This window comes from Heteronotia binoei, chromosome 6 (assembly GCF_032191835.1).
Source record: "Heteronotia binoei isolate CCM8104 ecotype False Entrance Well chromosome 6, APGP_CSIRO_Hbin_v1, whole genome shotgun sequence".
Lineage (NCBI taxonomy): Eukaryota > Metazoa > Chordata > Lepidosauria > Squamata > Gekkonidae > Heteronotia > Heteronotia binoei.
Window position 1 is genome coordinate 15746066 of NC_083228.1, and position 15216 is coordinate 15761281.

General features: G+C 44.0%; 1 protein-coding gene across 1 annotated transcript in view; it reads right to left on the minus strand.

The window, feature by feature from the left end:
- PARG (poly(ADP-ribose) glycohydrolase) overlaps nt 1-15216 on the minus strand; it is a 120640-nt gene that overhangs the window by 104666 nt on the left and 758 nt on the right. The window contains exons 2-5 of the mRNA XM_060241053.1: nt 12482-12548; nt 6677-7678; nt 4680-4863; nt 2763-2885 (exon numbers count right to left, since the gene is read on the minus strand). Of these exons, the coding sequence (XP_060097036.1) occupies nt 2763-2885; nt 4680-4863; nt 6677-7678; nt 12482-12548 (1376 nt within the window). The remainder of the gene's footprint in view (nt 1-2762; nt 2886-4679; nt 4864-6676; nt 7679-12481; nt 12549-15216) is intronic.

Sequence of the window (15216 nt, forward strand, 5' to 3'; positions counted from 1 at the left end):
CATGTAGGGAGAGACAGTCCCTAAGGTGAGCAGGTCCTCGGCCATATAGGGCTTTAAAGATATACACTGGCAGTCAGTGCAGTATTCACAGCCTAGGCTGTATGTGCTCCCCCATGGAGAGCTACTGCAACAGCACCTCTGAATCCAACTCAGGTGATGCCAAACGCAGTGATAACCTCCTCAAGGGAAGCCTTCTAAGCAGCAGGTAAAGGAGGCTGCTTCCAAGGTATCTTTACTGCTTTAGTTCTGTTGGAAGGCACATGACACAGAATGCACTGCCATGGCCCTTGTCAGTGCCTGAGTTGGAGACCTCCCAGGAATCCAACAAACGCATCTTTGGAATGTACAGTGGGAAAAAATCTGGATGTAATATAACAAATAATAAAAATGTAATCGACAACAACAGCTTGCAGTAACTTTGGTTTTGCAGTTTACCATACATGTACAACCAGTGTTAGACAATAGGAAAATGAACAGCTACATGTTCCTCTGCATTCGTATACAGAATTAATACTAGAGGGCACAGTATCAAGAACAGCTATAAAAGCTGAGCTTCTTTCGTTTAATCTGTTGCTGTTGCAAGCCATCAAGCAGGAGAGCCAGTTTAGCGCAGTGGCTAAGCATGCGGACTCTTATCTGGGAGAACCGGGTTTGATTCCCCACGCCTCCATTTGCAGCTGCTGGAATGGCCTTGGGTCAGCCATAGCTCTGGCAGAGGTTGTCCTTGAAAGGGCAGCTGCTGTGAGAGCTCTCTCCAGCCCCACCCACCTCACAGGGTGTCTGTTGTGGGGGAGGAAGGTAAAGGAGATTGTGAGCCACTCTGAGACGCTGAAATTCGGAGTGAAGGGTGGGATATAAATCCAATATCTTAAGTTGCTTCCAACTTACGGTGACCCTATGAATTAGTGACCTCCCGAATGTCCTGTTGTTCACAGCCTTGGAAACTGAGGGGTGTGGCTTCCTTGACTGAGTCAATACATTTCGGGTTAGGTCTTCCTCCTTTCTGACTGCCTTCAACTCTTCCCAGCATTATTGTGTTTTTCCAGTGAGTCTTCTCTTCTCATGATGTGACCAAAGTACAATAGCCTCAGTTTAGTCATTTTAGTTTCTAGGGAGAACTCAGGATTAATTTGATCTAGAACAGGGGTGGCCAAACTTGCTTAACAGGGGAGCCACATAGAATAAACGTCAGATGTTCGAGGGAGCGAGGGAGGGAGGGAGGGAGGGAAGGAAGGAGGCAAATAGATGGGGGAAGGTGGGAAGAAACTTTAAACTTAAATGCATTCTCCAAGCTGCCACTGGCTTGGCTTGCAGAAGCAATTTAAATAAATGTCTTCTCCAAGCTGGCTGACGGGGCTGTGGGGGCTTCAAGAGCCACACAATAAGTGTGAAAGAGCCACACGTGGCTCTCAAACTGCTGTCTGGCTACCCCTGACCTAGAACTTATTTGTCCTTCTGGCTGTCCATGGTATCCATACAGCTCCCCTCCAACATCAAATTTCAAATGAATCCATCTTCTTCCTGTCACCTTTTTTACATTGTCCAGCTTTCACATTCGTACATTTATTTTTCTGCCTTTCTCCCCAACGGGGGACCCAAAGCGGCTTACGTCATTTTCCTTTCCTCCATTTTATCATCCTCAGAACAATCCTGTGAGGTAGGTTAGGCTGACAAAATGTGGCAGGCCCAAGGTCACCCATAGCCTATCTCATGGCACAGTGGGGAATTGAACCCAGTGGATTAGGCAGATTCATGGAGAACAAGTCTACCAGTGGCTACTAGCCATGGTGACTAAAGGGAACCTCCAGGTTCAGAGGCACTAATCCCCTGTATCCCAGAGCAGGAGGCAACATTAGGGAGAGCCTTAGTCCCTATGCCCTGCTGTTGGCCCTCCAGAGGAACTGGTTGGCCACTGCATGAGGAAGAATGGACTACTGGTCTGATCCAGCAGGGATCTTCTTATGTTCTTATGGTCTCCCAGATCCTAGTCTGAAACTCTAACCACACTACACCAGCTCCCACACTGGCTTTCTGGTAAAATAACCATTTGCTAATAAATCTAGAGCAGGGGTGGCTAAACTGTGGCTCGGAGCCACATGTGGCTCTTTCACACATATTGTGTGGATCTTGAAGTCTCCACCGCCTCGTTGGCAGGCTTCGAGAAGGTATCTGTCTCTTTCGATCACTTCTCCAAGCCAAACTAGCCAGCAGCTTGGAGAATGCATTTAAAGTTAAAGTTGCTTTCTTTCCACCTCTCTCTCCTGTCTTGCAGCTCTCAAACATCTGACATTTATTCTATGTGGCTCTCACATTAAGCAAGTTTGGCCACTCCTGATCTAGAGCAAGGATCCCCACTCCTGCTGAGCCTGCAAGTGCTCCTGGGATTCTGAGAACACTCAGTTGGCACCACAACAAAATGGCTGGGCCAGGGACTACTGCCCATCACCAAATACTGGCAGCTGCCCAACCAATCATCCTCCTTTCAAGGGAGGCAGCTGTTTTCTGAATGGGCGCACCCAGCAGGCACAAAGATAATCCTTCCTAAGCTCTTTCTGAAGCACCTCCTGCTCCAACGAGATGGCGGAAAGCCCAGACCGTCCCTGGGAGAGCAGGCCCCAGAAAGCACATCAGTGGGTGACATGCGGGCCTCGCAGGCTGCACGCAGAGGACCACTGATGTAGAGCCCCTCTGAACATGGTAGATGGCCAGATTCACATGGCCAGATTGTCTAAAAGCTTAACATGGACCAATATTTGGCTCACCTCATCTTCTACGGGATACAAATTCTGTTCTGAACAAGGCATTTTGACGTGTTTATTGTCCCATGAATCTTTGTAATGTGTTGGAAAAGATTTAGGCACTTCTCCTTCCTTCAGAAGATCTACCTGCAACAAAAGTCAAGTGATGAATGGTGCACTTGCTAAATCTTTGTAAAGGAGTTTTTTTTTTAAAAATCAAGTTCCTTCTGGCTTTAGATTTTTATCTACAAATTCTGTATCTTTCAACACTAAAAGACAAATAATACACAAAGGCGGTGTTAACAGTGCCCCTGTAAGGATTTCAATTATTGTTGAGGATTTTAAATATTATTCCCCCATGGTTCATTATATTTGGTTCTGCTTTCTATTACTGCAACTTAAGCAGAAAGGTAACTCGAGTGTTACAATTTTTATTTATTTTTTTATTTTGCAGACTTATATTCCGCCCTTTCCCGCAGATGGGCTCAGGGCGGATCACAGCAGAAATTAAATAACAATTAAAACCTACAAGTTAAAACCAAAACGCAGTGCAATAAAACTGAGAAGCAATAAAATACATTACATCATAGGCAGCAATGGCACATTTTACAGAATAAAAACAGCTAACACCCCGAAAGTGCAATCAGATGGTAATTGCAATTATATGGTAATAACAATTATATGCAGGGGTGGAGTTCTAGCAGGAGCTCCTTTGCATATTAGACCACACCTCCCTGATGTAGCCAATCCTCCAAGAGCTTACAGGGCTCTTGTAAAGGGCCTACCGTAAGCTCCAGAAGGATTGGCTACATCAGGGAAATGTGGCCTAATATGCAAAGGAGCTCCTGCTGGAATTCCACCCGATTATATGTGACTACTTCCTAGACTTGAAAGTGTAACCCAGAGGTCCCCAACGTGGTGCCTGTGGGCACCATGGCACCCATCAATGCCTTTTCTTGTGCCTGTCAAGTATTTGTAGGCAGTGGGTGGGGCCATGTAGGGCTGTTTGCCCAGAGAGGCTTCGGATTGACTACTGGAAATCCGATTGGCTGTGCTTTGGCAGCAGCTCCTGCCACAGCACACAAATATGCACTTTAACGGTGTCATTGCAGTTAAGCTGTAGTCATCATTTTGTGGCCGTCTCCATCTCCCGCAATGGATTTACTAGCCAAAACACTGGCTGCAGTATAAGTGATCTTTATTTTGAGAGGACTGCAGCCAATGTTTTGGCTAGTAAATCCACTGCATGGGGAATCATAGGCAGGGGAAAGGCATTCAGCATCTTTTTCTCCCTATCCCCATTTCTTTGCTCTTAAACCACCCCATCCCTTAAAGTGGCTTTCCTTGGTGGGGACAAGTGCTGTCAAGTCACTGCCAATGTGGGGAGCCTGGTGAGTTTTCGATGCAAGAGATGTACAAAGCAAATAATACAGCACCAGGCATTTTAAGATATGCATTTGCTCACAATGCGCAGCTATTCCCCCCACCCACCCCCAAGACAGTTCTGCTGAACTCTAGGGTTTGCTGATCATACACTAGGAGTGGCCAAACTCGCTTAACATAAGAGCCACATAGAATAAATGCCAGATGTTAGAGAGGGAAGGACGGAAGGAAGGAGGGAGGGAGAAAGAAAGCAACTTTAACTTTAAATGCATTCTCCAAGCTGCTGGCCGGCTTGGAGAAGTGATTTAAAGGAACAAATGCCTTCTCCAAGTCAGCTGATGTGGCAGTGGGGTGCTTGGAGAGCCACATGTGGCTCCCCAGTCACAGTTTGGCCACTCCTGTCATACACAATCTGTTCCCAAGAGGTGCTGATTGAAAAGATGAATACAGTTAAAACTTCAGGTTTAATCTTAAAAAAAAAAAATCAGTATTCCCCCCTCCAATTTACAAAAAAAAGTTTGGTTTTCAATAGATATTTAAACAACTTGACTTTCATACTCTGATTGTCACAGTGTGATTGGCAGATGGTCTCAAGTGAGGAAGACGAGCCCCGCACATTGGCATTCTTCTCATCTCTTCAATAGGTGTCCCAAACCATTTCTTATTAGTTGGAAGTGGAGGAGGCGTGTATCTAGGCATCTTCCTTCCTGGCCTATGAAGTTTTACATCAGAAGGCTCAGTCCTACCATTTAAAAAATAAAATAGAATTAATACCTTAAGCGTACTTTGCTGATCAGCTGGAGAATATATCAGTGATACATATGTGCAATTTTGCCATTTTCGTTGTAAGTAATATCCAAAAGTAGCAATGCAATTTACATCTGCTAATGCAAGCCATTTCTCCCTCTCCAAATTTTACAGGCTGGGACAATTAGACAGGTGACCCGAATACATTACTCTCAAAGCTGGCTAGACTCCTCTGCCCTATAACATACCTCATCTTTTAAAAAGAGGAAAACCAAGATCTGCCCTGTGACATGCACACATTTACTTAAACCTGATTAACAAATGAACACAATATTACTCAGCAACATATCGCTTGATGTCATGTGCCACACCAATTCAAAGATGCATGCTTGAACTACCTTTCTTGAAGGGTACCATGCTTGCAGCAATCACCAGACAAAAACTCCACCTCTGGCATTTGATCTATGATGCCTCTTTCACTCATGCAAACATACATGTATTTATTATAGAAAGCTAAAACCATTTAGGGGCCCATCATTAGCCTCTACCCTTTGTACAATCATAAAACCACAATGGGAACCCACTCAACTTGACCTGATGTGTTTCAACCTAGACTGGTCTTCTTCAGAGGTCAGAAAGGTAAGTACACATATTGGCTCATAATACAGAATAGAATAAAATAATAGAACAGTGCTGGACCACAAGGAAATTTAATGAAGTGACAAAGGCTTAAAGATATTGAGGCCTCTTATTCTACAGCCTTATGTCCTAATCAAGAGCATACATATTGAAAACCATCCATTTCCTTATATCAATTAGTTTACCACTCAGTTTACAAAACAGTAAATCTTAGAGCCACAACAAACATGCTGCATCTTTCCTATTAATGTCCCTCCACAGTCAAACATCATAAACTTGCTTAACTTTAACAGATTATCTCAGTGGTAGCCAAACTGCAGCTTGGGAGCCACATGTGACTCTTCCACACATATTGTGCAGCTCTCAAAGCCCCCACCACCGTCAGCTGGCCTGGAGAAGGTATTTGTCTCTTTAAATCTCTTCCCCAAGCCAAGCCAGCTGGTGGCTTGGAGAATGCATTTAAAGTTAAAGTTCCTTTCTTTCCACCTCTCCTTCCTCCCATCTGTTTGCTTTCCTTCCTTCCTTCCCTTGCAGCTCTCAGACATCTGATGTTCATGTCTTGTGGCTCTCCAACATCTGACATTTATTCCATGTGGCTCGTATGTTAAGCAAGTTTAGCCAAAATGGACAATGAAATATAAACAGAGAAAGGAGTAGAGGATGGGATGGGACGGACTGGACACTGACCTAACTTTTCCATGGACCCAGCTTGTGGTCTGTGAGCCCAGTCCATGGCATCCTGCCAATACGGACCTCTCACTACCCTTCCAGGATGTTTGTCAGGTCCGTATTGGTGGGGCTTGGAAAAACCATTTAAAGAAAACATGTTTTACAAAGCTACACAGCACACAAGTGAAGGCTGAGTGGTGACTTTACCTACGTCCAGTTCACTTACAGGTGAACCGGAAGTGAATGAACTTGCCACTCAGCCTTCATTTGCACACTGTGCGGCTTTGCAAAAATAGTTTAGAGGGAACACATTCTATTTTAATGGCTTTGGAAGCTGCATGCTGTCACAGACCAAGCAGACCATGACCCAGACCATTAAATGAGGAGGTTTCTGGTCCGAGGGTGCGTAAACCCCACAGACCTTGAACCTCCATGGAGCGCCATTTCTCTGGGACTAGAAAAGAGTAAAAGGAGGGCGGGGGGGGGGGGAGAAAGATTACCTTTTTTCCTCTGTCTTGGGAACCCTTGCAAAGTGCGCAGTGATTTTAGTGTCCTTCCTCCCACAGTGTTTGGCACCTCTGCATTCTGACGAAGCGACTGGAGAGACACCATACGATTCAGAGCGTGTTTCAACCTCTTTGACTGGATTATCCACCCCTTCCAAATTAAGACAAAATCGAGCACCTTCACTCCTCTGGGATGCAAATGGGGGCTTCCTTACGTCCAAGTCAGCGTCTGCCCTTTGAAAACGTGAGGATTTGTTTGGTCCTTTGGATGCTACGTCGATGTCTTCCTGATCCTCGAGAAGTGGGCTCGTTTCTTCATCAGCCTCTGAGCCCTGGCAGCTGTTTTTGGAATTATCTACATCCATCGGTGATTCGGGTTCGCTCTCTCTCTCAAAAGGAGGAGAGTCGCCCGTGCACCCTTGATCTCCATGTGGCGAACTGTGCAAATCAGACGAAGATGCATCACAGCCTGCATCTGAAAGTGGGCTCTCAGGAACCACATCCGCCCCGTCCAGCTCGGTGGTCATACAAGTAAGATGTTCCGAGCTGCAGTTTTTAAAGGGCTGTGGATTCCTCGTCACTGCTTGCCTTTCCACGCTGTCATCTTTGGAGGGCTCTTTTTTATTGGCCACTTTGGCAGGGCTGCCCAATGAAAGCTTCCTATGAGTGCAGTTCTCCTGATTTTCATTGCATCCCCAATAAACCTGGCTACTGATTTTGTGCGTTTGATTAACATTGGCGTTCTTCAACTGGTCCCCAGTCTGGGCTCCTTTTGTTGCTTCTGCAAGTGAGTCCCTGGGTGTTTCCTCCTCTTTCCATTTATGCAGGGTGCCAGTCTGAGTCAAGGCCGCAGGTTTAGCACTCAGATCTGCAGATAACCTTGAAGAGCCCTGATAAAGAACATCCTCAACCTTTTTATTATGTTCAAAAATGTTATCTTTTCTTTCTGATGCCATTTTGGACTCTGCTTCTGTGTTGCTTGTTTTGTTCTGCAAGCTGTGAAGGAAGAAGACAACAGCAACTTCTGAAAATGAGGTTTTGGGCCACTGGTACTAGAACAGATGTTCGTTTCTTTGTGTATATTCTGATATTTTAAAACTAACAAATTTGCAGCATTCGTTATTATTATTATTGATGAATCGTCCCATCCCAGCTAGTGCCAGGCTCTGGGCAATGTACAACATTAAAATAGAATACATATATTAATATCAATAAAATCGGTTCCATTAAAAATAGATTACAAAACCCTGCTGGCATCTCATTTAAAGTGCTATTGTTCAGTCATTACATCAGGGGTGGCGGGGATCCCCCCAAGAGGGGGTGGGGAGGAGAAGGTAAAATAGTAAATTTTACAAAAACAACTTTCAAAGCAACTATTACAAACACCATTTTCCACAGATTTTGTCTGAATGGGATTAGTAACTTGTGACCAAATGGACCTCAAATTGTTCAAATGCTGACTTTACTGAAGTGAACGTGTAAACTTTATATTTAAACAAATTTCATTTATTTTATCCACTAAGCCTTAGATTTTAGGGATCACTGTCAACACCTTGTGAACACCACTCTTGCTGCCATAATCAGATTTAACAACATAGATTAATTTTGGGGGGGACCGTAGAAACATAATTCAGTAGCTGGTTTCAGGAGTACTTATAATCTCTCTATCTAAACAAAAATTTAACAGACCTGCTAGCTTACTCTAATACGCAACTGCCCTAGGAAAAAACAACTACATACAAACAAAACCTGCTGATAAATTTATAACATTCGTTTTGACTTTCAGCTTTTAATGCTAGACTCTGACTTTCCCTAAGAGCCTCACAGCGCAGAGTGTTAAAGCTGCAGTACTGCAGTCCTAAGCTCTGCTCACGACCTGAGTTCGATCCCCGGCGGAAGCTGGGTTTTCAGGTAGCCGGCTCGAGGTTGACGCAGCCTTCCATCCTTCCGAGGTCAGTAAAATGAGTACCCAGCTTGCTGGGGGGAAAGTGTAGATGACTGCAGAAGGCAATGGCAAACCACCCCATAAAAAGTCTGTCATGAAAATGTTGTGAAAGCGACGTCACCCCAGACTGGTGGGGTGCTTGCACAGGGGACCTTTCCTTTCCTGACTTTCCAATGCAACATACCTTCCACTATCTCATTATCTCTGTTTGAAAATATACTTCTAAATCACGACCTCTTAATGGAACAAGTCGCAGCAGACTTATCGCAACTGCACAGGGTTTTCAAGGCAAGAGATGAGCAGAGGTGGTTTGCCATTGCCCGAGTCTGTGCAGCAAACTTGGGCTTCCTTCAGGACCAAAGACCAACAGTGGCACATTAAGGCTGTCTTAACAGAATATCATATTCCCCAGGGAGAACCCAGTTAGCTCAGCTCAAGATCAATACTGGAGACACCAGGCTTGTAGCTCTCCCACCTTACAGAGTAACTGGCCCAAATGCTATCAATATCAAGAATGAAGTTAAAGAAATTATAAATTTTGGACTTACTGTACTGTCAGAAAGTCCCTGGGCCTTATTTAAGTTCACAAAACGGATAAGACTTTGTGTCGACTATCAAAGGTTACACAAGGTTATAGTCCCTGGTGTATACCCAATGCCAAGGGTGGATGAACTCGTGGCAATCATAGAGACTGCACATTTTATTTCTACTATAGACTTAACAAAAGGATATTGGAACATGGCTGTGGATCCTAAAGACCATCCAAAAACTGCTTTTGTGATCAGCGACAGGGACTCTGAGTTCATGGTCTCAGTAACTGATCTTAGGAAAGCTCCAGTCATGTTCAAAAGGCTGGTGGGTAAACAATAAACAGTCAAAAATTTTCCTCTTGCTTGCATTGATGTCACCGTGTACAAAAGAGGGAAGGAGCATGTCACTGGAGAGGCACTCTTCAGAACCACCTGAGGGGAGGCTGTTCAGGCAGCTTGTTAAAAGCATTCTGAATGCCATATGTTTATATGAAGTTTAACTTTTGGTATTGAAGTAAAAAAAAAAAAAAAGGTTACATGCACACACAAGCGTCACCCAATGCACAGAAGATGCTTGTGAGAAGCAATGCTTGTGGGAAGCAATGAATCCAAAGGGTGGGACATGTAATAAGACTGCCATTTTAAGAAGCCTAGAAGTGCTGTGAAAGAGCCCTGTGGCGCAAAGCGGTAAAAGCTGCGGTACTGCAGTCGGAGCCCTCTGCTCATGACCTGAGTTTGATCCCAGCAGAAGCTGGTTCAGGTAGCTGGCTCCAGGTTGACTCAGCCTTCCATCCTTCCGAGTATGAGTCCGCAGCTTGCTGTTGGGGGGGAAGTGTAGATGACTGGGGAAGGCAATGGCAAACCACCCCATAAAAAGTCTGCCGTGAAAATGTTGTGAAAGCGAAAACGACTGGTGCTTGCACAGGGGACTACCTTTACCTTTAGAAATGCTGTATAAACAACTAAAGGACTCTGAAGGGTTAATTCTTCACAGAAACAGAGAGCCTTGAGTGACAGGCTGCTCCAAGCAATCTGATTGGTTAGCATCAGCTGAGCACAGAAAGACTTGAGACATGCATGCTGAAGAAAAACTCAGTCAGATTTCTACCTTGACTGAGTTGAGTACTGACAGTCTGCTTTCAGACCTAGCTAAGAACCGAGTGCTGTCAGTTTCAGATTTCAGCCTTGACTGAAAGCAGTTTTACACAGATGAAGAACTGGGGGAAAGCTGACAAGAAAGTCTGTTTTGTATGCTGCCTTTGAACATATGAAGCTGCCTTATACTGAATCAGACCCTCGGTTCATCACAGTCAGTATTGTCTACTCAGACTGGCAGCGGCTCTCCAGGGTCTCAAGCTGAGGTTTTTCACACCTATTTTTGCCTGGACCCTTTTTTAGTTGGAGATGCCGGGGACTGAACCTGGGATCTTCTGCTTACCAAGCAGATGCTCTACCACTGAGCCACCGTCCCTCCCCTTATGGGAAGTCTGGGAAGTTCGGTGAAAGACTCCTTTTTGGGCCAAAGAAAGAGGACAGATCTTCTAGAGAGAGAAGAAAATTCCCTACCCAGTCGAACAGGGAGTTAGCTCTGAAACATGCAGGTCTGATGTGGTCAGAAAACTACCTACACAGAGACCTTTGGAGCCAGTTCAACTCAAGATTAGTACTAGTGTTTCAAGAGAAGGGGTTCAGGTACTGGAAAGAGCATATCAGCCTTCTGGAAACCAAAAAAGTCACAGAATATTCTAAGAATGTGTACTGAAATGTTTGAAAAAAACAATGGAACAAAAGCCTCTCAACATAAAAATTTAAGCCACTGTGAAAAGCTTAAGAAACTCTGAAACATGCAGGTCTGATGTGGTCAGAAAACTACCTACACAGAGACCTTAGGAGCCAGTTCAACTCAAGATTAGTACTAGTGTTTCAAGAGAAGGGGTTCAGGTACTGGAAAGAGCATATCAGCCTTCTGGAAACCAAAAAAGTCACAGAATATTCTAAGAATGTGTACTGAAATGTTTGAAAAAAACAATGGAACAAAAGCCTCTCAACATAAAAATTTAAGCCACTGTGAAAAGCTTAAGAAACTCTCATTAGCCTGAAACATAAGAACTGAAGTCTGCGCATGTAACCATTTACCTCATTTATTCCAGTTACCTCAGAAATTTTACCCTCTGATTTCACCTGGCCATTCCTATGCATGTTAAATAAAATATTTTGTCATTTTTGAATTTCAAAACACCTCAAATGCCATTTAAATTGTTTAAGTTAAAAGGGGCTCCTGATCCTTCCCTCAGGCTCCTGGGCCAAGCAAACAGTCAAACTATCATACTGCGACAGGGTGGGACAGCCTGTAACTGGTGGTGATGAAAAGTGCCATCAGTTGCAGCCCACTTACAGTAACCTCATAGGGTTTTCAAGGCAAGAGACATTCAGAGGTGGTTTGCCACTGCCTGCTTCTGTGTAGCAACCCTGGGCATGCTTGGTGTAGCGATCCTGACCATCCTAGTACAAACCAGGGCCAACTCTGCCTTAGCTTCCAAGATCTGATGAGATCAGGCTAGCCTGGGCCTGATCAGGGTACATGTTAATTAGTCCTCCTGAAATCTGTCAGGAATAGAAGTATAAAGATTTCATCTTCGTGATCTGTTTAAAAATCTGGGCAAAGCTGGGCCACACCGTGGCTCAACAAGGTGAGCGCAAAGGTGTTTATACAATAATTGTTATTTACATGGCATCTTTGAATATTCAAAACATTTCACATAAATTGTCTCACTGATCCTCCCCGACAATCCTTTGAGAAATGTTACACCCATACTGCAGATGGGGAGGGGGGCAGCGGGTAGGGAGGGGAACAAGAAAACCATGGTTTCCTTAACACAAAGTGAATTCATGGCTGAAATGATATTTTGAAACTAGTACTTCACACCTTACTTTTGTTAATTCTTTATTTTAAAAAAGGTAAAGGTAGTCCCCTGTGCAAGCACCAGTAGTTTCCAACTCTGGAGTGATGTTGCTTTCACAACGTTTTCACTGCAGACTTTTTACGGGGTGGGTTGCCACTGCCTTCCCCAGTCATCTACACTTTCCCCCCCAGCAAGCTGGGGACTCATTTTACCAACCTCAGAAGGATGGAAGGCTGAAGTCAACCCCGAGCCGTCTACCTGAACCCAGCTTCCGCCGGGATTGAACGTAATTCTCTATAGCCACAGTTAATCCAGGTCTGATACAAAGCAACACAGCTGGACCAAGGCAGGCTACAGCTTCCCTGGGAAATGCAGGACGCTAACAAATAATCTTTCAAGCAGTTCAGTGTTCCAGTTTTACCTCTTGGAATCCACTGCCTTGGGTCCTTTATTCTCCATCCAAGAGGTAATCCTCCTTTGTTTGTAAACTGGAAAAAAAATCACAACCATATGTCACAGCTATGAAGCACTTCCAAAACATGATATTAAAACCAAATGGGACCCAATTACTAACATTCTTTGTAGCTGTAATCCCTGCAGACACCAAAATTTCCTTCTATGCCTTAGCTCAGGGCTGTATCATACATATACACAGAGAAAACCTTGGATTTGCCACAATGCCTACAACTCAATAGGGAGCTACTGTCAATCATATCTTCTAACAAGCATATCTGGGTGACATGGCAACAATTGATCAAAGTAAGAAGATGATACTGGATTTATATCTCGCCCTATACTCTGAATCTCAGAGCAGTCACAATCTCCTTTACCATTCCCCCTCCCACAACAGACACTCTGTGAGGTAGGTGGGGCTGAGAGAGCTCTCACAGCAGCTGCACTTTCAAGGACAACTCCTGTGCAAGCTCTGGCTGACCCAAGGCCATTTCCAGCAGGTGCAAGTGGAGGAGTGGGGAATCAAACCCAGTTCTAGATAAAAGCCCATGCACTTAACCGGCTCTCTAACTAACACAATCAAATAAAGTGTACTGCTTTAACTTCTTTTTTGGGGTAAGCTGCAATTCAGCACAGTGCTCCTTAAACCAAAATACATCCAAAACTGTGAAATCACTTACTGTGTTCATTAAATGTTAGTTTCTTTACAAACTGTATATTGTTCAAATTAACAGTAAAAGCAACAGACAGAAAATACTTCTGGATAAGGCAGTAAATAAAATTTAGTGCTAAGGAAGAGCTAGAGAGGGTACAAACACAAAGCACACAAACAAAACAGGATACTTTTTAAGCAACAAAAAGGTGCCAGGGAGCAACCTGATACATATTTTCTTGGGAGCAAGCTACCATTATATAAGTGGAACTTGTTTCCAAGAAAGTAAACATAGGAATGGATCCATTAATTTCATTTTGTAAAACAGGTTTACCCTTCACCAGACTCAAGCATACGTATATTTCCAAAACCTTCGCTACTCGCTTCATGCATACAATGAACTGAGCACTTATACACAGAAGTTCACACCACAGTAAACATATTAGCCTTTTACTGTTTTTGTTACTGAAATCTTAACTAATTATATATTTTCATTTACAGGCTTAAGATAAGTCTTGTCCACTACCTTTTTACTGTACAAAATGCAAAATTCTCATGTTTTTCACCAGCTTAAACCCAAATAATATCTATCATCTTCTTTGAAAGCATTCATTTTGCTCTCTCTAAATGAATTTATGTTATCACAGTTCCCACAGTTTCATTGTGGGCACAAGCAAATTCAGAAGCATAACAAGCAGGATTGCAACATCTCTTGATCAGGTCAACTACTGCTTACTGGCTATCTATTATTTGCCTTCTGGGCCTTGCCAAATAATCATTCAATCAAGAACGCCCTTGTGGGGATTTCCTTTTCATTGCTGCTGTGTGTCTTGCAAGGCAAGAGTATCGTGACCCCTAACCATTTCTTTTAATCAATTTTTATCCTGCCCTCCCCTATGAGTGGGCTCAGGGCGTGTTACAACCAGTGTTCCCTCTAAGCTGAGTTAGTATGAGGTAGCTCACAGATTTTTAGCCTCCAGCTCACACATTTTGTCTTAGCTCAGGAAAAATGGCCTCAGAGCAAACTCATTGATGCAGTAGCTCACAACTTTAATGCCAGCAGTTCACAAAGTAGAATTTTTGCTCACAAGACTCCACAGCTAAGACGAAGTATTGGTTACAACATCCCATAAACATGGAACCATGCAGTTACCACATCACCCAGGTGTTATTTCCAGTTTCCACAGGAAACCTTACAAAAAAAAAAATCAGAACCCATTTTGTCATGCCGTGATCTTAATAAATACACAGTGATCATTACAGTCCAGTCTGACATACGCTTGAGAAAGAATCACCACTCTGTTCAGAGTTCACATCTCCCTCTAAGCTGAGTTAGCGAGAGCTAGCTCACAGATTATTAGCCTCCAGCTCACACCTTTTTGTCTTAGCTCAGGAAGGATGACCCCAAAGCACAATAATTTATGCAGCAGCTCACAACTTTAATACCAAGCAGGAGTCCAGTTGCACCTTTAAGACCAACAAAGTTTTATTCAGAATGTAAGCTTTCATGTGCATGCATGCTTCTTTGGATAAGGAATGAGGTACCGTATGAATGAGGTACAGTATGGTGATACTTGACTCCTACTTTGTTCTACTGCTCAGACCAACATGACTGCCCAGCTGGATCTAACGTGAATGCCAGTAGCTCACAAAGTAGAATTTTTGCTCACAAGTCCCTGCAGCTTAGAGGAAACACTGGTTCACACCTCCACCCCCAAACAGGCCAAGCAGCCCCCCACCCACAGGTGCTGTCCAATGCTCCCTCTGAGCTGAGATAGCATGAGCTAGCTCACAGTTTTTTAGACTCCATTTCACACGCTTTTGTTTTAGCTCAGTAAGGATGACCCCGCAGCACACCAATTTACACAATAGCTCACAACTTTAATACTAGTAGCTCACAATCTGTTTTACAATCTTCACACCTCCACCCCCAAACAGGCCAAGCAGCCTCCCCATGTGCTGTCCAGTGTTCCCTCTGAGCTGAGTTAGCATGAGCTAGCTCAGAGATTTTTAGCCTCCAGCTCACACCTTTTTGTCTCAGCTCAGGAAGG